Source organism: Camelus bactrianus, chromosome 1 (assembly GCF_048773025.1).
Source record: "Camelus bactrianus isolate YW-2024 breed Bactrian camel chromosome 1, ASM4877302v1, whole genome shotgun sequence".
In the NCBI taxonomy this organism is placed as follows: domain Eukaryota; kingdom Metazoa; phylum Chordata; class Mammalia; order Artiodactyla; family Camelidae; genus Camelus; species Camelus bactrianus.
The window spans coordinates 92,962,614-92,986,759 of NC_133539.1; the positions used below are offsets into that span (position 1 = coordinate 92,962,614).

General features: G+C 35.1%; 1 protein-coding gene across 2 annotated transcripts; it reads left to right on the forward strand.

Moving 5' to 3' along the window:
- The first annotated feature begins 321 nt into the window (after positions 1-321).
- Positions 322-23,892, forward strand: SLC33A1 (solute carrier family 33 member 1). Of its 2 annotated transcripts, XM_010952020.3 has the most exons (6): positions 327-1,562; positions 13,049-13,239; positions 17,851-18,035; positions 18,316-18,433; positions 20,640-20,855; positions 22,047-23,892. In XM_010952020.3, exons 1-6 carry the CDS (start codon positions 788-790, stop codon positions 22,212-22,214), a joined length of 1,653 nt encoding a protein of 550 aa, XP_010950322.2. In that variant the 5' UTR covers positions 327-787; the 3' UTR covers positions 22,215-23,892. The 2 variants fall into 2 exon arrangements, with proteins under 2 accessions (XP_074225244.1, XP_010950322.2); XM_074369143.1 differs by lacking the exons at positions 13,049-13,239; positions 18,316-18,433 and having other exon boundaries at positions 322-1,562.
- The last annotated feature ends 254 nt before the right edge of the window (positions 23,893-24,146 follow it).

Here is a 24,146-nt window from a genome sequence, read left to right on the forward strand (position 1 = left end):
GACGAGCCCTGGCACGGCCGCCGCGGCTTCAGAGGGTGCACGGTATTAACACTTGGCGGCAGGCTCACGCCAGCCTGAACTGCCCTCACGTGGCCGCAGGGGCCCAATGACCAAGGCCCACGCTTTCCAGACCGCCGCATGCGCTCACAGAGCCCGAGCTCGCGCCCCGCCCCGCCCCGGCCGCACGGTGTGCCTGCGTAAGTCCTCCCGTGAGGTCCCGGCCACTGAGGCTTCGGGTTCCTATCTAGCGTTGTTTCCGAACTCGGCCACGGGAACGGGTCCTGGTTGGCCGACTCTGGAGGTGTGGTCAGGACTCATTTGAGAGCAGGACCACTTCCTGAAGCTCGAGGCAGGAAGTTATCTGGTACCTCTGGAGTCCGGTGGAGAAAGTGCTGTCTGCCGCATTAGGGGCGGCGAGAGCAGGCGGTGGGCCGGTGGACTGGCCGTTTGGTGTCTCCGCAGCTAGGGGCCGGTCTCCACCGCAGCACCACGGCCCCCTCTTACAGCCTCGACCCCGGCGCGGCTGCCGGGGGGGCTCCTGCAAGCTCCTTGACGCCGCTCCAAGGGACACCTACCTGGGCATCGCCTGGGCCTCCAGCCAAAGGACTGGCTCCCGGCTTCGGCACTCCAGGTCACAGTAAGAAGCGCCCTTATCAACCCCAGCCCTGTCCCCCTCCCTGAGCCATCGAGACCCTGGTCCAGAGCGACAGCCTTGGACCTGGGACTGGACGGATCCAAGACGCTCAGCCCCGGCATCCCACAGACGGGGCTCTGCATCGTCCCTGATATGTCACCCACCGTCTCCCACAAGGACAACAGTCGGCAACGACGGCCAGGGACTTTCAACCATTCTCTGGATATGAGGAGCGGTCCTTTGCCGCCGGGCGCCTGGGATGATAATCATCCGGACTTGGTGGGCGGGGAAGGGGACAAAGAAGCTCTTCTGCCGGAAGTCGATGTTAGTGACCTCTCAAAACCCCCACAGAGCTGCCGGGCCGAATTAAGCAGCATTTTGCTGTTGCTCTTTCTTTACGTGCTTCAGGGCATTCCACTGGGCCTGGCGGGAAGCATCCCACTAATTTTGCAGAGCAAAAATGTTAGCTATACAGATCAAGCTTTCTTCAGTTTTGTCTTTTGGCCCTTCAGTCTCAAATTGCTCTGGGCCCCGTTGGTTGATGCGGTTTACTTTAGGAACTTCGGTCGTCGCAAATCTTGGCTTGTCCCTACGCAGTATATACTAGGACTCTTCATGATATATCTGTCCACTCAAGTGGACCATTTTCTCGGGAATACAGACGGCAGAACCCCCGATGTAGCTGCTCTCACTGTGACATTCTTTCTGTTTGAATTCCTGGCAGCCACTCAGGACATCGCTGTGGATGGTTGGGCGTTAACTATGTTATCCCGGGAAAACGTGGGTTATGCTTCTACTTGCAATTCAGTGGGCCAAACAGCGGGCTACTTTTTGGGCAATGTTTTGTTTCTGGCCCTTGAATCTGCTGACTTTTGTAACAAATATTTGAGGTTTCAGCCTCAACCCAGGGGAATCGTTACTCTTTCAGGTAGTGTATTTAAACTATTATGCTGTTAAATTTATTGTACATTTATGAATCCTTTTGAGACAGTGTGATGTTGAAAGGAACCATTATTTAATTTACTGGAAATCATTTTAAGGGAGATGACCCGAGGTAAGTTTTCTCTACTACTAAAATAAGCTTCAACCAGAATGACTACGTTAGAGCAATCATAATTGATCAGTATTCTGAAGTGAGCAGAGAAAGGCAGCCCATCCAATAAACATTGTTGTGTAATAGCAAACAAAACCCTGAGTCTAGGGATCCCTTGGTACTTGCCTCAGATGCACATTTTTTCTAAGTCTGGCTAGTGTGAAGGCATGAACCCAGCCTGACTCTAAAATTTTCCTTGTGTTTTGTTATTGAGATTTATAGCTCTTTGTTTTCTGGTCCATTTCTACCCCTGCTCTTATACCAGGAGCCCTCATCTAGCTTTCTGGTAAATGGAACATGGCTAATTCCTTCAAACATTAATGAGTAGGCCAAGTGACAGAGTTCAAAGAGCCTCCTGTGATTAAAGCAGAATCCAGCCCACAAGAAGAACTTGTGAGAGTCAGGCTTCGCATTGTGGGTATTTGCCCTTGTTGAATTATAAGGTTTCTTGAAGTGGGTACGTGGAATTCCAGAATGTGTAAAACACCAGATGAAAATGCATTGAAGCAGCAAAGTACAAAAATATCCAGGACAGTATATATAACGTTCAAAGTGCCTGAAGCAGTTGTTGTGGGGACTGGTTTTAGGAAATGGTGCTGAAAGAAAGGTGACCAAATTAGTAGGCTGTGACCGAATTAAAGGTTGTTGACCAATTTCTTTAGTTGCTTTAAGGGTTTGAAGTTTATCCAGTAGGAAATTGGGTGTAAGTTCTACAAATTTCCCCTTTTTCTGCATGAGTAAAATACATGGCCCTGTAAGGTTTTCTGGGTTATTTATTTTTTCAAAACTTCCCTAACAACTCAGAAACAGTAGTAAAGTTAGCAATGTCAAGAATAACCAACATCAGGAATATAGTAGAATTCTTCATTCTGGTAGTGATGATGAAATTAGGTGATTTTCTTTTGAAATTTAACCAGCTAAATGTCCTCTCATCTTCCCAGTACTAGGGGAGTCCCAATAGGGTAAATGTCAGGGGTAGGTGTGTGGTGAGGGAAGTTTAAGCATTATAATATTCAGGGAAGGGAAAGTGGGGAAGAGTAATACACAACTGTATTATCTCCTGAAATTGTATACACCCCTCCCCCAGCCTTACATCCTATAAAGGACCCCTTTCTACCTCTTGAAACTGCTAGTGAGCCACTACTACTGATGAAATAATAGTACTTTTCCTCAGTTGGTTTAAGGCCAAGAATATTTGAGAGATACTGCTTTGCACCTAGACAGGTTTATCTTTGAGAGTTCTGGGATCCCACTCCTGCTCTGTGGATAATTCTCTGCCTAGAAATACTTCGTGTATGCCTCAGATCAGCACCTTGTTGCTTTTTATGTGTTTTGCTTTTCGTTTTGTACTGGGACTGTTCATATCACCAAAAAAGGCTAATAAGATTATGTGTTACTTAGCATGGGAAAGTCTCAGTAGAGAAATCAAGGTTGAAGAGACTATGGAAACTAAGTTGCTAAGTAAATTAGAGCTTTCTCTTAAGTGTGATATAAGATTGATTAATAAATATCATTCCAGAGAATGCCATTATGCATTCAGGAGCCATTTTAACTATATTCTCCCTTAGCCAGAACTGTTTTCCCATAGGAAGGTCAAAATTGGATTTGGTGCCATTGAATTTTTATTTACACTGGTTTATTATTTTGAATAGCTATTTGTTCTGTGGAATTTGAACTTCGTTCTCCAGGAAATTGTAAAAATAGCTTACTTTTTTTTTTTTTAACCAGTCATCTTTTATTGGGTGTTAATTCTCTAGAAGGATATGAAAGGATTTGGGGGTGCCGGTCAAAGGTCATGGTCAGGAATGTACAGTGCACCCTCTTCAGTGGTACTTGCGTAGCCGCTATCCTCGTAACAAAGGGAGTAGCTGAAAAGCGAGTAAGCTGCCTGCACCATGGAAAGCCCAGCGACACTCCCTTTCTTCACGTTGACAGACTTGGAATACCAATAGTAACCTCTTTGAAAGGCTCCAGTAATGCCTGTGGGGTGAAATCCCACATCAGTATCCAGCTTGGCAGCTGCCCTAATTTGACATCCAGGAGCCTCTTCTCCTTCAGCAGTACAGTTGACACCATCTTGGAGTCCTGGCTGTCCACTCCTCCAGCCGTGCCAAAATAGCTTTTTGATTGAACTTTTCGTATCTGTAGTGTACTGCTGGTTTTGATTCAAACATTTTAATAAGTTAAGAGTTAAAGAGTTACTGCATTTTCATTTTTTTAAATGACTGCACACATCACATTTATAGCTTTGGGTCTTTTTGGAATCTAGTAATAGTATAACTAAGAAAAAACAATGGTTTTAAGGAACTTAGCACAGAAAGAATGACGAAGGGAATACAATTGCTTAGGTTATAAAAGAAGAGTCAAACATTGAGACAGATGTTTACAAAATGAGAAAATTAGAGAGGCATAATGTTTTTAAAATTCTGAAGTACGTTCTTTAATTAACACTTTTGTTTTGAGTTACAGATACATAGAGAATATATTGAGAAAGAACAGTTTTTACCATACAGAAAGCAGTAGTCTGAATAACACATGTAGAACAGGAAGGATGGGATGAGAATAGAATCCCTTAGAAGGAAAATCTTGACTATGCTAAGATTGGCTTTTTGGTACCTTAGGGATACAAAACAGTCCTCAACTCAGAGGTGGGCTATTTTTGGTCTTGCTCCCTTGGTTTTCAAGGATCTTTGGTAGCAAAAAGAGACAACCCTATAAACTTGGAGAAATATGAGCATAACCCAGAAGAACATAGAAATTAGAACATAAAGTTTTATGACTTTAAAAGATCATATATTTCACTTCCTTCATTCTTTAGATGAGGAAACTAACTGATCAGGAAACTAACTGGCTAGTTAGAGGTAGAGATATACCTACAGCTAAGGTTTCCTGACTATTTGGTGTTTTTCCTACACTTGGTAGGAAGCTAAGAAAAACCTCAAGGAAAGCCTTAAAACCTAAATATGTGCTGATTGGGCTTTTCTGCCAGAGAAAAGTAGCTCTCTGACTGCGATTGTCTAAAAAACATCAACACGCTCCTAGAATGCCTGATGCCCAGAAGTGACAGACTCAAGGTTTTTTGTTGTTTTTGTTTTTAAAGTGACCTGTGTCATTCATTTACTCAGCACTGAGTGCCTAGTTGGTGCTGGTCATGTGATAGGTATTGTAATTTGATGAATAAAACCTGGGAATTCTCTGCTCACATGGAATTTATAGTCTATAATGGAGGTTTGCAAACCAAAACGATGAATTGGTGTAAGACTGTAGGTATTGAAGGGGACAGTAATGACCTGAAAAACTCATACCCTTCTAAAGGCTCCAATAAATTGTTGTCTTGTGGCAATAGGATCCCAGGGTTGCTAGATCTTAGGAGTATTCAAGAGAAGCTGGAAATTCCATTTTTAGTTTCTAATTAAAAAAAAACACTGGAATCATAAAATATGTCCTTAGGCCAGAGTCAGCCTGAGAACCAGTAGTTGAGGCCTGCTCCTCTGTAAGCAGTGGTAACAGTAATGAACAGAAGAAGTGATTGGGATAGGGAGCAGGACATTTGGGTTTGGAGACAGGGAGCAGGATAGTCTGATAGCAGAGAAGGGAACCAAACATATTAGAAATTATGAATCAGTTTACTTATAGATAGGCATGTACATTTGTGGGGTAAGTCAGAAAAAGGAAATGATGCTTTGAAAAAAAACTAATGCTCTAAGTATGAAGGTAATCTGATTGGTTCAGATAATAGTAAAAACAGTATTTATAAGACAGTCATGCTCTGAGAGAGAGCGTGTGCTGATTTCTGACCACTAAACCACCAGGGAGTGTCATGATGCTCATGCTATGAATTAGGAAGAGAGCAGGACCATTAATTCTGATTTATTAACAAATTTATTTGCCTGAAGCAGTACTCATTAATATAATTTATGTGACTAGAAATGTTCTTTAATATTTGGGCAGAATTAACTGACCCATTCCTACATCAGTTTTTCTGACATAGGCTGTGATACATTCTTTAACATCTGTAGGTATGCTTCAAACCGTTATGTTCTCAAAAGATAAAACTATAGAGATAGAGAACAGATAAGTAGTTACTAGGGCTTGTGGGTGAGGGAGGAGGTTACTATAAATGAATACCATGAAGGAGTTTTGGACGGTGATGGAACTGTTCTGTATCTTGTTTATGGCTATGGTGATATGAACTTATATATGTGTTAAAATTCATAGAACTGTACACCAAAAAAAAAGACAAAAATTTTTAAATGAATCCATTACCTTAAAATTAATCCCTGAGTAATTCATACAAAGTATAATTTCTAAAATCCTTGAGTTTTGCTCTCTTTTTGCCTTATGAACAAGTTCATAAGTCTGGTGGATTTCACATTTCAATACAGACAAATGGAGCAAGTTAACTTCTCAAATGTTGGGGCCCTAGTAAAGTGAGACAAGCGGAAAATACTGGGGCTACTAGATGCAGGAGAGATTAGACATTAACACCTGGAGCCCACACCCCAGAAGGAAGGTCTTAAAGCCTTTTTTCTTTTTTAAAGCAAAGCAAAGGAGAAATGGTACTGTGTGCTTTCTTTGTCCAGTAAAGAACTGTGGAATTGCTTTTGTGGCTGGGGTACACAAAAGTCATTTTAAAAAATACACTGGAAGCTAAAAAATTGTTTGATTTTTCTTGGCATATGTCTTACTCTGAATTTCACTTCTAATTTTATTGAAATTTATTTGGAGGCCAATTGAATTAGCCTTTACTATGCAAATTTATCAGTGAAAGAATCATAGATCCTCACTATTATAAGAAGTCTCCTACTTTTATTTATAGTATTCCTGAAAACTATAATTTAATTGGAGAAAACAAAATAGACTTACCTAATACAAGGAGATGTTCTGTTCCTAGAAATTTAAAAGTGGAAAATAAAACTCCTGATTTCACCTGTTCTTCTAGGTGCAGTAATGGATAAATCTTGAATTTTATTCATGTTCTTTAATTTCATTATTTTTATTATTTCATATTTTTTAATATAGACTTTATATCTTATGGTGTATTTAATATCTTAGTATAGGAGGTCACAAATACATAATTTATATGTAAGTGTGCACATTGAAACATTTTTTAAGGATGGAGTGCATATTCAACAAATAGGATGATACTTTCCAGCATCTCTATTCCTTGATTTGGTGTTATCTAAGAAATTTTTTTTGAATTTCATTTTTTCCGTTCACTTTTGAAAACACAGTAGCTGAAGTCTAGTAGTCATCAAAGCTATAGTACAGGTGGTTTCAACATGCCTAAAGATTTCTATCTTTTTTGACCATTTTATATTATCTTGTATTTGAGACCTACATTTCTTATTCCTAGCACAGTCATAGAACTTTTGCATTCTTGTATTTCCCATTAATTTTGAAAAACTTTTTATTTGAAAATAATTATAGATTCACAGGAGGTTGCAAAGAAATATTTAGGGAAGTCCCATGCACCCTTCCCTTAGCCTTCGTTGTTAACCTCTAATGTAACTGTAGTACAATGTCAAAGCCAAGAAATTTACGTAACATTGTAAAGCAACAATACTTTTTTTTTAATTCTTTTTTTAAAAAACTTTATTTATTTTGCGGGGGGAGGTAATAAGGTTTATTTGTTTATGTTTAGAGGAGGTACTGGGAATTGAACCCAGTACCTTGTGAATGCTAAGCATGCACTCTACCACTTGAGCTGTACCCGCCCCTGTAAACCAACTATGCTTAAGGAAAAAAAAAACCCAAGAAATACGCATTGGTACAATCCATAGAGCTTATTTAGATTTCACCAGTTGTACGTGTTCTTATTTAAGTGTGTGGGTGTGTAGCTCTATGTAGTTTCATCACGTGTAGCCTTATATAACCTCCACCACCACAATCAAAATATTCAGCTGTACCACAAGACTCTTGTGTTGCCTCTTTATAGCTATACCCATTTCGTCCTGTCCACCCCTAATCCCTGGCAGCCACTAATCTGTTTTCCATCTTTATGTTATTTTAGAAATGTGACATAAATGAAATCATACAGTATGTATCCTTTGGAGATTGGCTTTTTTCACTCAGTAAGCTCTTTGAGGTTCATCCAAGTTGTTGCATGGATTAATGGTTTGTTCACTCTTACTGCTGAGAAGTATTCCATTTGCTGGACATAGCACACTGTATTTCCCCACTCATCCTCAGAAGGAGATTTGGGTAGTTTCCAGGTTTTGGCTATTGCTGTGTGAAAATATGCCTTCCTTTCTCTCAGATCAACACCCAAGAGTACAAATGCTGATTTATGGTAAGTGTGTTTTTAGTTTTGAAAAGAACTACCCAGTTTTTTTCCAGATTGGCTATGTCATTTTATCTCCCTACTAGCAATAAGTGAGTGATCCATTTTCTCTGCATCCTTACCAGCATTTCATGTTACCATTATTTTTCATTTTAGCTATTCTGATGTACCCTGCACCTTCATGTGTTTGTTTGAAATGTTTGCTATCAACTGTTTTGTAAAAATCTGAATGCAGCTTCCAGCTTACAAAAAGTGATTTAGGGGTGTCAGGATATAGGTTGTACAAAAGCTGAATGCAAGAACCTCCTATCATGGCATCAGAGTAGAGACATATTATCTGTGTTTAATTAAAATAGATTTTTGTGCCTGGCCAGAACGTATTTTGAAAAATGGAAAGAGTGATTCATTTCCATCTGTTCAGTGATATAGGCCCTAGAATTAGCATGAGATGGGAGCACTAAATGTATTGGCCTCTCAGCTTCAGTTTTGCATTCTGGGCTGAGTTTAAGCCTAGTGTTTTGAGACAGCATGGTTCTTGATAGTCGGACAGCTGCTTAATCTGGTGCTTGACTGAAGAAACAATCTCTTCCTCCCCGGTTGAAAACTTGACGTTGTTGGGGTTAATGAAAAAGTATCTCAAACGTGGCACCTTCCTACAGAAAACTAAAGGATTAAGAAGATTTCAGAATTAGCTTTGTATTTACTCAATCCCCAAATAAGATATGACTATATTGTATAATCAAAATAACATTTTCTGGGGATGCTCTTCAGTAGATATTTTGAGCAAATGCTTAAGGGAGAGATTTGTGACAGAGAAGAAAAATTTTGTTTCTTGCTAAGACTTAGCTGGTAACTGGGGGCCAGATACATAATATTTCTATTTCAGTATCTTTCGCTGTGGAAGAGCAGTGACCTGAATGATGGGTGTCTAAAGTCTCTTCATGCTCTAACTTGTAAAGTAGAGCTGTGCTGGAAGCTAGATGAAAGGAAGGCTGGATGGTTATTTAGAACAGAAACTGAAAGTTTGTTTTCCTGCCACTGATTTCTGAAGGACTAAAGTTAATTTCCATAGTATGACCGAGAACCTGGTTTGAGCCAAGGATGGTTGTATCACACAGTGCTGCTTTATTTTTCTACTTCTGATGGTGTTAGAGAATGAACCTACACCACAAAGAGTCTGGGGGCCTAGCCCAAAGCCTTGAAAGCTGAAATTTTTTTGAAATTAAATGTTTTGTCTTTTAAATTCTTGGAAATTTTGCCTTCTCTGTAATATATGTTTTTCGTGAAAATGTTATTGAGTAAAATGAACTTTAGGAAGATGTACCATGTTTGGTTTGCATACCCTTGACATTCCACCATATGGGAAATGGAGGTGGGAGGGGTAATACAAGGAGCCAGTAAAGAAGTAGGCTCAAGTATCTAATGTTCCAGACTTCATGATTTGAGCTAAAATAAGTACCTTTGTTCTCAGGCGTATCTGTTTGATAGGAAAGAGAGCCTACTTGCAGTAGGTGTATCAGAGCACCTGGGTAGTATAATGGAAAATATTCTTGTTTTAGAATCAGATCTGAGTTTGAATCCCACCTCTGGCATTTTCTGGTTTGTGATCCTCTTTCGCTGAGTATAAAGCAGGGGTAATAATGCTTGTCTTGGAGAGTGATTTTGGGATTTATTGCACTGTCCTGTGTTTTGCCTTGGCATCATAGGCACTCAGGTGCTACCTATTATATCCTTGATTACTAGTGAATTGTTACACGCTCTTAATTTTTGCATTTATGGGAGCACTAGGTAAGTTCTAGTAGCCACTTCAGAATATTTACTTTGTCTTATAGGTCTTTGTACAAAAATCATGTTTATGAAACTTGAACATCAGTTTTGATATCTTGATCATACATATATACATCATAATGCTTTTGCAGATAAAATACATAAATCAGAATTAACCAAAATGTTAATAATAAAATATTTAGATTATTCTTGGTAATAATGTCTTTACAGTGGTTGGTATATCAGACTATGGATGTTTTGTAGCATCAAAGCAATACTAAACAATAGTCCATAGTCTCATGGTCAGTATTTATGATAATTGCATTCATAAAACTTCTTAATATTTTTTCTGGCAGTGGCTAAGCCTCTCCTGAGCTATTGCTTCATTCTTTAATCCATGTGAGCAATGGAGAGCCTTTGAATGAAGGCTCTGAATGACTCACTGTCACTGCTTCCTTCTTTCTCACTGTTATCCTCAAAGCACAAAGAAATTAGAAATAATCTTATATGCAAACAATACTGAAACCTGTTTAACTTGTTCTTATTCTTTTCTCCCTTGCTACTGATATCAAGGAGTTTAAATTTAGATGAAGATTTTGTTCATTAAAATTGGGAGAATATACTAAGCAAATTAATTTTTTTTTTTTTTTTTGCTTAGAAAACTGGAACTCTTAAAGTAGTATATAATTGAAAACTTTTCATTTTCACTTAACATTTTTGTAGAGACCATTAAGTGAAATTTCTGGTGAAAGTTTTTTTTCAGAGTTTCTTAAGCCCTAACTTAAATCAAATAATGAACAAAAACTATCACTAAGAATAATATTATAGATGAAATTTTATAAACAAGTCATTATTTGCAACATTTCACAAATGAAATTAAGAATGCAAAAATAATGAACATTAGCCTCACTTAGACGAATAATCTTAAACTGTTGTTCATTCCTTTTGAACCAGATTTCCAAAACATTATATTAACATATACTAGAAATTATGTTATTGTGTTACTTTAATGAACTTTAATCTTAAGACATATATTAGCACGTTTTTAAATGGGTACTTTTGCATTTAGGAATGTTTCCTATTTTTCTTCTGATATCTAAAATTAAGTATGGGGGAAAAAGAGGGCATAGTTCAAGTGGTAGAGTGCATGCTTAGTATGCAAGAGGTCCTGGATTCAATCCCCAGTACCTCTAATTACCTACCCCCCCAAAAATAAATAAAATTAAGTACAGAGCCTCCTTGACTTATGATGGGATTATGTCCTGATAAACCTGTCGTAAATTGTAAATATCATAAGTCGAAAATGCATTTAATACACCTAACCTACCGAACGAACATCATAACTTAGCCTAGCCTACCTTAAATGTGCTTAGAACACTTCCATTAGCCTATAGCGAGGCAAAATCAGTTGAATATCTCGTGTAATTTATTGAATACTGTACCGAAAGTGAAAAACACAATGGTTGTATGGGTACAGAATGGTTGTGAATGTATTGATTATTTACCATCATGATTGTGTAGCTCACTGGGAGCTGTGGCAGGATCATACCGAATATTGTTAGCCTGGGAAAAGATCCCAATTCAAAATTCAAAGTGCAGTTTCTGTTGAATGAGTATTGCTTTCACACCATTGTAAAGTTGAAAAAAATCTCAAATCAGGCCATCATAATTTGGGGACTGTGTCTAAGTTTCCCATTATGGAGAAAAGAATTCACATCAGAATACAAATTTCCATACATGTTTGAAGCGGTTTAGCTTTAATTTGCATAATTTGAAAAACAGCCTTGTTTATGATTACCCTTATAGAGACTAAATAGTACTTTAACATTAATTTTTAAGAAATCTTTATGTAGGCAGTGTGAAATAGTGGAAAGAGTATGAAACCCAAATTCAGAAGATTTAGGTTCAAGTTCTGCTTCTTTATAATTTGACCTTTGGCAAAGATTTAAATATTCTGAACTTTTCCTTGTCACTGCATAGCAATGACACCTGCTTTGCCTGTCTCACGTTTACTGTGTAAAAAAGGAGCATTTAAATACTAATGCGAAATTGGTCTGTACTTGAATGAAGTTGATCTAAACAAATAATGTTGTCTGCCTCCATCAAAAGTTAGGTTTAAGCCATAGTGATCATCTTCACCCAACACAGCAGCAGGACAAGACTGAATACAAAGGAAAAACCCTGACTTTGGAAAAAGGTGACTCATGAACAGTTAGCTGTGCCACATGAGCAATAAAATAAAAGGCAAACACACAGAGAACTGAATACAACTCTAGACTATTAGGGCTAGAAACTATCTGGGATTTTCTAGCCAAGTCCTCTAATCTTATAGGTGAAGAAACCAAGACAGGGTTATCCAATAAGTTTTGTAGTGGCAAACAAACTAAGATGCGTTTCTCAGGGTGGTTAAGGAGACACAAGTTTTGAAATTAGTTATATAAGGTACTGACTTAGAATGTAGCTTCAGGCACCATAACCTTTCAGCCTGTTTCTTCATTTGAAAATTGGGGCTACTAATAACCACATTTGTTGTGTTGCTGTGGTGAAGGAAATGACATGTAAAAGACTTAGCACATTTATGGCACATGGTATGCAATTATAAATAGTGCCTCTATTATTACTACTGTTTTTAGCTGTTAGGCAGAATCTTCCAGAACATTATTCACTCCCTTTGCTTAATTTGTTCAAAATAATGGTTAATGGCCCAGCTGTCTTTCACTGAAACAACCCAAAGGGTACTCTTCACGTGTACCTTTCGTGCATCTGCAAATATGAGAAAACTGCTTATGTATTACAGTACTGAAAAGAGAGGGTATTCTTAAACAGATTAAAAGCAAAGTTTAAAAACAAAAGGCAGAAAATCTAATGCAAATGATCATGTTTATTGTCTTCGTTGTAATTTAGTAACTGAAATGGCTTAGGTGCTTAAGAAGTATGACCCAAAAGAGAAAATCATATCCCATTAAGCAGATTCCTTGAATAAAATGACACAGTAGACTTTTATTTCATTCAACCCACTAAGCCCTTTTCTTTTTCCTTTTTAAATATCACTGTCTGTTCTGGGTCTATATAATGTGTGTTTAACAGAGCCAGGACTGTCCTGTTTATCTGCCATGCCTGGCCTCTTGCCTTGAACGTGACAGTTACCTCTGTGTTGATTTTTTTTCTTTTAACAGATTTTAGTTTTGGAAAAGTTGTATACAGATTTAGTATAAATGAAGATATGTCATTTCAAAAGTTAATTATAGATTTAAAACATTTTTAATTTCAGATTTCCTTTTTTTCTGGGGAACTGTATTTTTGATAACAACAACTTTAGTTGCTCTTCTGAAAAAAGAAAACAAAGAAGTATCAGTAGGAAAAGAAGAAACCCAAGGGATCACAGATACTTACAAGCTGCTTTTTACAATTATAAAAATGCCTGCAGTTCTGACATTTTGTCTTCTGATTCTTACTGCAAAGGTAAGAGATTTATAAAGCAAATTTCCCATTCTGTTGCAGTGTCCAATATCATGGAATACCTCCCTTGCCTTTACATAAGTCCCTTTCCACTAATACTAGAATTTAACAATAAAACCTGATATTTTCTGTTTATTAATTGTATTTTAAAAGGTGTGGTGACACCAAATCAAATATAATTTCTTAAGGCACTGGGGATTGAACCCAGGACCTTGTGCATGCCAAGCACATACTCTGAGCTATACCCTCCACCCCCAAATACAATTTTAGTGTAAGCTACAAGATTTAGGATCCTGGAAAAAATTGTCGATTTGAAATACTTCTAATAAATGTGAGGTTTTTAATGAATGATATTAATGTTTGGAATGGAAATGAATGCCTTGGAAGATTAATAACTCTGTTACCAGGGGTTAAAGGAGGGTGGGAAGGGATAAATTGGGAATTCGAAAATTGTACCCCTTGGGGTGTGATGAAAATAGTTAGCTATCTTGATTGTGGTAGTGGTTTCATTGCTGCATACATCTATCAAAATTCATCAAAGTGTACATCTGAAATATATGTAGTTTACTGTTCAGGAACCATACCACAATAAAGGTGTGAAAAAAAAATAGCTCTCTACTGTTAGAATAAGTACATACTTAATGTCATAGGTAGTAAATTATTTACTTATAATGATTAACAAAGACATGAAAATGTATGGGTATTAGAAGTCTATTTAAAAATCGGTTGAATTATTTTTAAAATATTAGAAGGGAATTTGCTATCAAATAAATGGGAATTTTGGTGACTTTTTAAGAATTCTGTATGTTTTCTGTATTAAGATGTCCTAATTTTATAGTTTTAAACATTTTAAAGAGATTATGCTAGAAGAAAGGTAAGTGTATTTTGTTATAGTGACCTGTTGCTAGTGTTGGAATTAATATTCCTGAAATCTAAAATCAGTTACAGGATTTTCATATTATATATTTAAACCTATCTACATAAATACTTTTACAACTAGCTTTGGATAACCCTGAAGTAAAAATTGTAGCCTCATTGTTTTGAAATAGTTTTTCCTCCTCTCTAATGATAAGGAGGGTTAAATTTTAAGGAAATGTTAGGAAGGCTTAAACTTAACGTTCAACTTTAGGAAATGCTAAAAGTTTCAAGGGAGATAATAGCATGATCTGATTACATCATGTAGGGATAACCATTGGTAACATTTTTGGTATATTTCTCTCCAGCCTTCTTTTTCCCCCATGTACATACATGTGTGCATGTAGGTGTGGATATATATACTTTACATGCATAAATGTAATTCATCTATTATAATCAATAATAATGTATATTTATATACGTGCAAATACTTTAAAAGTGAAATTGGCTCATACTGTATACTTTTTTATCTTGTTATTGTCTTCTTATTCTATATTCATTAAATAATATTTGAAAACATGTTTTTAATAGCTATGTAATTGTCACAGTGTATGAATTTGTCATAATTTACTTAATCATTTTTCTATTGTATATTTAATTTGCATTTGTTTTTAATATAAAAACGTGCTAGTGAATATTTTTGTGTGTAACTCTTTCTTTGATGTTCTGAATATTTTCTTCTAATAGATTTTTTAAATTAGTTTAATTTTTAACATTTGTTTGGGGCAAGGTAATGAGGTTAATTAATTAATTTTTTAATGAAAGTGCTAAGGATTGAACCCAGGACCCTATGCATACTAAAGCATGCACTTTACCACTTGAGCTGTATCCTCCCCTCTTCCTTCTAATAGCTTCTTAAGTGGGTTAGTGAATATGATTGTTAAAGTATTTTTTAAAAGATTTTATAATTTATATTGTCGCCAGCAATATATAAGTAGTTGCTTCAATATCAGAAACCCATGTTCCCCCTTTAAATGTCATCAAAAGTAACATCTCTCCTAACTTTTAATACCATAGATTAGTTTTCCTTGCTTTTGAGTTTTATGTACATGGAATATCCAATATGTATTCTTACATCTGGCCCTTGCATTCTTTCACTCAACATCATATTTGTATAATTTATCTGTATTGTTATTTATAGCAATAATTTGTTCATCTCATTGCTTAATAATATTCCATTGATGAATATGCCACAATTTATCCATTCTATCAACAGATGTTTAGGTTATTTCTACTTTTGGACTATTATGAACAGTGCTTCTATGAACATTCGTGTGCATTACTTTTGGTGAACATAGGTGCGCATTTCTGGTGGATAAATACCTAGGAATAGAATTGGTGGGCCATAAGAAATGCATAGTATATGCTGGCAAACAGTTTTCCAAATTGGTTATTTCCAAATTAATTTATTTCAAACAGATAACTTATGGTTATCAGGGGAGAATGTGATGGGGAGGGATAAATTGGGAATTTGGAATTTGCAGATGCAAACTACTATATATAAAATAGATAAACAACAAGGGAGAGGGTATATAGTTCAAGTGGTAGAGCATATGTTTAGCATGCACGAGGTCCTGGGTTCAATCCACAGTACCTCCATTTAAATCAATAAATCAATAAATCTAATTACCTCCCCCATCAAAAACAAAACAAAACAAAATTTTTAAAAAATTGATAAACAATAAGATCCTACTGTATAGTGCAGGAAACTATGTTCAATCCCTTGTAATAGCCTATAATGAAGAAGAATATGAAAAGGAATATATATGTACAACTGAATCACTATGCTGTGCACCAGAAATGGATACAACATTGTAAATTAACTATACTTCAATTAAAAAATATATGTATGTATATATAAAGTGGTTGTTCCAATTTTCCCTACCACCAGCATTGTTAAGAGAGTTCCAATTACTACACAGTCTTGAAAACACATATACTGTCTTTTCAATTTTAGCCTTTCTGGTTGGTGTGTAGTGGCATCTCATGGCTTTAATTTGCATTTCCCTGATGACTAAAGAAGTTGAACATCTTTTCATATGGTTATTGGCCACTCAAATATCCAGAATTGCCCTTGCTTTAAATTTGTAGAATTTTGATTTTTTTATGTATCCTGGATATGAGTTTTCTTGTTAGATATGTGTATTACAGATGTCTCCTATACAACTTTCAAGGCAGAGTAAATGTTGCAGGTCACTTTGTAGATCTAATTTCTACAAAGAGAATGGGTGAAATATAAGTGAAATTCTTTTCTGAACTTAAGTGAAATATCTTTGACCTTTAATTTTTTTTATGTGAAATTTGCTCTTTGGCTCCATTGTAAGAAGTTAAAAGTATTTAATGTATTTATCATTCCTTTTTTTAAAAAAATTATTTGTATAATTTCATACTTAATGAGAATTTACTTGTATAGTTGAAAAAATTTCCATACATGTTTATCCAAATTCTCTAATTGTTAACATTTAGCTTCATTTCCTTTATTCTGTAAATTTGTGCTGTATTGCTTAGATTTTATGAAGTATTTGAGAGCAGTTTTTGCAGATATCATGCCCCTTTACCCATAAATACCTTAAGTATGTATCTCCTACGAACACAGTCTTTCTCTTACAAAGCCACAACTTAATCAAAAATCAGGAAATTTTAAGTTGATATAATACTACTTTCTAATCATAGTCCATATCCAAATTTCATCAGTTGTCCCCAAAGCAGCCTTTATAACTATTTTTTCTTGGTCAGGGATCCAATTCAATATCACATTATATTTTAGTTGGTATGAGCTTTTCTTTGTCCTTCATAACCTGGACATTTTAAGAGAATACAGGCCAATTATTCTATAGAATGGGCTTCTATTTATGTTTGTCTAATGTTTCCTCATGTTTAGGTTCAGGCTGTGCATATATGTCAGGAATATGACAAATAATATTGTGACATTTTCAGGGAATTATATCAGGAGCTATATCATGTCCTTTTATCCCATTAACTATTGTTGTTAATCTTGATTACCTGTTAACTCACTACAAAGTTACTATTTTTCCTTTTGTAACTAAAAACTTATTTATGAGGAAGTAACTTTAAGACTGTCTAAATATCTTACTTCACCTCTTTTACCCACTGCTTTTAGCATCCTTACTCTTCTTTCATTGTTTTTAAGAATTAATCTAACAGTACTTTTTCTTACATCTCATTTTATTCAACCTCTCAAATGTAACATTTTCTCAGAATTACTTTTGAAAAGCTAGATAACTTTTGGAAATTTTATTGTCAGTCATGAATCATCAAAAATGTGTATAATATGTGGCAATGATGCTTCATTTTAACCAGAGTTATTTGGCATCAAAGGCTTTTCTTTTAAACTTAAATTATATAAATCAGTACATCTGGAGTTGGATGCTGTTTAAGATACAGAACTTTTTTTTTAAGATACAGAACTTTTGCAATGGAAATTTAGTTGTAATTAAAATTACAGTTCCTAAAAGTACTGAATTTTCACTTGTTTTCACTTAATATTGTTAGTAGACTATAGGGTACAGCGTGCCTTCTGTAACTTAATTGTTGTACCAGATGTAATAATATGATACTTACTAGTAACTGGCATGGGTCAGGAATGAGATTGAGGTTCATAAATTACTTACATATGCTTGGAGGAAAATATTTCATAAGTTACAAATTAAAATGTTTTTTTTTGTTTTTATATTGCAGATTGGTTTTTCAGCAGCAGATGCAGTAACAGGACTGAAATTGGTAGAAGAGGGAGTACCCAAAGAACATTTAGCCTTATTGGCAGTTCCAATGGTTCCTTTGCAAATAATATTGCCTCTGATTATCAGCAAATATACTGCAGGTCCCCAGCCACTAAACATATTTTACAAAGCCATGCCCTACAGGTAAAAATGAGATAAAAATACTAAAAATACTTACTAAATAAGAAAGGTTAAATGAGGAACTGTCATCAGTATCACTAATATCTATGTGTAGAGTATATATGGAAAAAGGCTTGGAAAGCATCTTTAACTTCAGTATGATTTATATGCACTTTTTTCTCTTTTTAACCTCCTAACAGGTTTTGGATACAGGCTTCTTTCATATGATAGGCACAGAGATTTCTGTTCTTGTTGTTTTTTAACCTAAAATGGAAGTCAGCACCATCTCTTTCTTTTTCTTTAGATTATTGCTTGGATTAGAATATGCTCTACTGGTTTGGTGGACCCCTAAAGTAGAACACCAAGGGGGATTCCCTATATATTACTATATTATCGTGCTGCTGAGTTATGCGTTACATCAGGTAAGCTTGCTGTGGTTTTCTTTTTTTTTTTTCTTTTTTAAAATTAAAAAAAAACTTTTTTGGGGGGTCAAACCATTTTATTGAAGAGATTTGGAGGAGGGTCGAAGGGCTGGCAGGACAATTAGATCTGACGTCCTCGTCCGACTGGGATCTCTCTAACTTCACACTCACTGAAAAAAGCCTTAGTAAAATAAAGAAGACATTTTTCTACAGTTACGTTTAAATAATGATAATAAATTTAAAGTCTTAAATATGAATCTGACACTGAAGAAATTATCTGATGGTGAGCTTTAAACCTTGTGGATTTTGTTTTAATGAATTCTGTTCTTGGAGAGAGAGTTCCTTCATTCATTTCATTTTTTTGTTCATTCAGTAAAAGTTTATTACATTTGAGAATTTATTCCAAAGTTAGGAATTCTGCCCTTGCTAAGCATCCTTCAGTTCATCCTTAGATTTGAGTCCTTTCTTCTATTCCTGATTTTTTTTTTCCCGGAAAATATTGAGAAATAATGATGGCTTCCAGGTCCATCATTATTTCTTCCAGGTCCAAAAACCAGGTTTTTGGTTTAGATTCTGTATTAAAAACTTTGACTTACTCTTTGTGGTTTTGGAAGCTGTATGTTAATCTGCTTTTTCTTTGTTTATTAAATATGTTTGTAATACCTAAAAGATATGATCTTCACTTTGCCATAGCTTCACCCAAGCTGTTGCTGCAGAATGGGGTTTTTTTTGTTGTTGTTGTTGTTTTCTGGGAACAAGTGATTCAAGTAAATGGCAGACACCCAGCAGTAATTTGTGGGACTTAGGTGCAATTATTGCTAATGTGTGTTTCAGAGTAACTTTGGATTTTTCTATAGAACCTAGTTTAAACTCTTTGAAAATTATATTTATAAACTCCTTCCTTTGTTTTTAACTGAAGCCTAAAAAATATGGTACCAGGTAATCTCAATGTTTTGTATACAATTATATTATTTAGGAGAATTCTGTAGTGGATCATTTTTGGCTAACTATATATAAAATCTTGAGGCTGGGGTGTCAAATATAATTTTTTTCTGTTTTGCACATACTTAGTTAATGCTAGGTGCAAAATTGAAGTTAAAATAAGTGCTTTCCCTTAGTAATGCTTCACAATCTGTGTAAGTAAAGGAAAACTATGATGTAGTTATCCAAAAATCATTTGTTTGGCTTTGGAGTTCATGAGAGAATTCTCAAAGTATAGTCATTAAAACTCAGACAACCAGATGCTTTGTGGGAAAAAAGGTACAAGGTCAAACAAATTTGAGAAATGATACACACCATAACCCCTCTTTATGTAGCATCTTAATCATTCCTTCAGCAAATATTAAGTGGACAGTTACTCCTTGTTGCAACCATCCTAAGTACTAAAACAGTGAATAAATCACGCCAAAATCTCTGCCCTTAAGGAGTTAAGGAGTTTATATTCCAAAGGCTTCCAGAAGTCCTACAGTGAAAGGGGCCTATTTAATTTTGTGTAACTTAGTGTTTCTCAGTCATTTTTGACCTTGGAACTTCTTTTTCTACGAACATCCCATGAAACAGTATTCAGAGAAATTCTGTTTTGGAAACATGGTTTATTTTCATGTTCCTAAATAGAAAATTAATTTTTGCCTCTTAAGCACTTTTTGCCTCTCAAGATTTTTCTCTTTAGTCTGTCACATAAATTTTGAATTTTTTATATATATATATATATATATATATATATATATATATATATATATATAATTATATAGTCATATTCCTTTGAATGTTTGAGTTCTTATATATATAATACAAATATACATATAAACATATACATGCATGTGATATATTTAGGTATAGTACGGATACAGAGTTTTGCTTATTGCTGTGTCCATCCTTCAATGATGCTTCATCTGTCATTTTCTCAATTGAGTCTTCCTTGACTACTTGTGATAGAATTAATCTGCCAATTATTTAGGCCCCAGTAGCATGATGTGGACATTCTTTCCCTACTTCCTAGCTTAGAATAAATTTTTCAAAGACACAGAGGGACTACATCATCGATCATTGTATTGCCATGGTCTGGCTTAAAGCCTGGCCTGTGTTAGGTGCTCAATAAATATTTGTTGACTTGAGTTTAATAAGAGTCATGAAAATTAATACTTAATTCAGACCATAGCTTTACAAAATCTAATTGTACTGAAAGTGTTTTACATTTTCCCTGTAGGTTACGTTGTACAGCATGTATGTTTCCATAATGGCTTTCAATGCAAAAGTTAGTGATCCACTTATTGGAGGAACATATATGACCCTTTTAAATACTGTGTCCAACCTGGGAGGAAACTGGCCTTCTACAGTAGCTCTTTGGCTGGTAGATCCCCTCACAGTGAAAGAGTGTGTAGGAGCATCAAATCAGAATTGCCAGACACCTGATGCTGTTGAGGTAAGTATGTTGCAATTTTAGATAACATTAAGCTTATATTAAGATGTTCATTTCCTCATTTTGCCTCTAGAAGTACTATCTCTTTTTTAACCATTTTTAAATTTATTTATGTATTTATTTTATAATACCATATTTTTTAAGTTGAAGTATACTTGATGTACAATGTTATAATGTTACAGGTATACAATATATTAATTCACAATTTTAAAGGTTATACTCCATTTATAGTTATAAAATATTGTCTATATTCCCCATGTTGTACAATACATCCTTGTAGCTTATTTTATACCTGATAGTTTGTACTTAATCCTCCACCTCCATCTTTCCCCTCCCCCTCCCCTCTCCCCACTGGTAACCACAAGTTCCTTTTCTACATCTGTTAAGTTTGTTTCTTTTCTGTTCTGTTCACTAGTTTGTTGTATTTTTTAAAATTTCACATGTAACTGATATCTTACAGTATTTGTCTTTCTCTGTCTGATTTATTTCACATAGCATAATTCCCTCCAAGTCCATCCATGGTGTACACCAGAAACTAATACAACATTTTAAATAAACTGTATAGAAATACTACCACTTTTTTAAAAATTATATCTGCCCATAGTTTCTAATAGTTTTTTCTTTCCCATCATAACTGAGGGTGTAATGGACTAAAATCAGTAAGAGTAGGTCACTTCTTACTGATGCTTCTCAGCAAGGTGCTTCTCAGCAAGGAAGGGGCAATCTCTCCTCCACCTTGTGGACCATTGTCTTAGACAATAGACATTGAATAAATGAATGATTAGTAGCTAAGTTTTATAATGATAGAAGGGAAATTCCATTGGCTATTCATATAACAATTGGAGCTAAAACTGAATGGTTAGTAATTGGCTGATAAATTATTTTAAAGTAACTTTAGCCCACTTCTAGAGTAAATTCATTACGAATTTCTTTACATTACTAAATATGAAAAGCTGTATCTTGAAAGTGAGTGTTGTTTACAGCAGAAGCTGAAATTGTTTTTAATCCTGTTAGTTTTTAATCCATTAGGAGATTAAGATACATTATTTTGTCATTTGAAGTGAATGAAATGTTGAAATGTTTTAACAAAAAAATTTTTGATTAATCTTGTAAATCACAATATAGAAACATGTAAATTGCTGAATACTTCCATCTTGAAATTATGGAGTATTTATTATAATTTTATTTTTACAGCTTTGCAAAAAACTCGGTGGCTCATGTGTCACAGCATTGGATGGTTATTATGTGGAATCCATTATTTGTGTTTTTATTGGATTTGGTTGGTGGTTCTTTCTTGGTCCAAAACTTAAAAAGTTACAGGATGAAGGACCATCTTCATGGAAGTGCAAAAGAAGCAAGTAATAACATTCACTACTGGACATTCTAGAAAGGTAACTATAGTCTAGTTTTAACTCAGAGAGCTATGATAATCAGTGTACAGGAGTATAAAATATTACTTTAAACAGGAAATTATTAATATAAAATGCCAAATGGTTAAAAAATAGAGAACTCTGTATATTTGATTTTATTTTTTCCTTGCCTTGTCATTGTATTTCACGTTTACTTAAGGTCAGGAAATTGGTACTAAAACAACTTTTCTGGCTTTGTTATTTGATTTATACCTTTGTAATTTACTGACCAAAGCATGTTTTAAACTGCAATGCAGTAGTCATGGGCGGTAACCATGCTGTCAAGTATTGTTATCAGTACCTGTCATTGAGCTATATTTAAATGTTTGGAAAAAAATATATTAAATGGAACAGAGCTTGATATTCAGATAGTAACTACACCTAGTCTGGCCTTATTGGGCAGTTAAATCTTATTTTGAGTTGCAAATTGGTTAAATTGTATGTGGAATTTGCTGAGAAGAGAATGTAAACCACTGAAATGCCATTTTAGTTGTTATTTTTCTGATCATAACCACATTATACTAATGAATCTGTGTTAAAAAAAAAAAACCTTTTAAATGTATTTCCTGCTTTTGTGAGCAGTAAAGATTTATAAGATTATTCAAACTATTTTTTATAAAATGAAAACTATGATTTTTAATTTATTAACTCCCCTGCCCACCCTCTTTTTGGAAGATATTTTGATTCCTTGTTAACTTTTACCCTAAAGCTTACATATGTTTTTTTGTCATCAGTGCTTCATGGCAAATGGACAGCTCTTGAGGGGGTCAAATTTAATGTTGTATGTATGTTCATGGCAAAGTTTTGAAAATAAAAAACGTTTTTCTTCAAGTAGTTTTTTTTTATTACTGAAAGAGAAAAAACAGTAAAACTTTCTGATTAAGTAAAATTTAAATGAATAATACTATAATTTTAGAAACGAATACTTAGACAAAGACATTTTGAGCCTTTGACAAATTACATGGTGGAAAAGATTTTTTTAATTAAGCACTTTACTAATGTGAAAACATCTCACAATTACTTTATATCAAATCAGGTACTGTTTTCCCACTTATTAAAACATAACCTTCTGTTTGTAAACTATAATTTCTGGTGGAGAATTGCTATCCCAGGAGACTTAAGCTTTTGAGTAATTTAGCAATTTGCAACATATTATATGTACCTGATAATAAGGTTCTTGATGTATTTTGTGTTATATAATACTCTGACTCTTTAGAGGCTATATAAATCTTTCAAAAGGTAGAGAAAAAGGAAGATGACTCTTATTTAATAATTATTATCTTTGTGGGAACATACATACTAATGCCTGATTTTGTTAATTTTAATAACATAGGTTGAATTTTAGAGTGGGGTTTTTACAAATAATGGAGGATAAAATGGGTGGGAGAAAATGTTACTCAGCATCTGAAGAAAAGATAGAGGCAGTGGCTTCTAGAACTCATGTATTGTCATTGGAAAGCCTGTGTTGGGCATCGGTGTCACATCCTGAAGAATCACCTGGAAAAGCATCCCAGAGACAAGAAGGTCACACCAAACCATAGACTAGAGTGCTTTGTCACATGGGTTGTCCATTATCATGTATTATACTCAGAATGTTTACTTGAATAAAGAAAACCCACTTAACTCATATATGACATGTATTTTGATGTTTAATTTTTGGATTAAGAAGCTCACATTGCCATAATTAACTTTATTTTTCCCCACATTATTGCAAATTATACATACTTTCAAACATACTTAAGACAACAAATCATTAATGACCTGAAGCTTTAAAACATATTTTAAGCCTTAACTGTAAAGTGAAAGCCATGTATTGCTTTTGCCCTAGAAATGAATAATTATTTTGAATTATAGGCATTTGGTTACTTGGGTACATGCTTGTAAT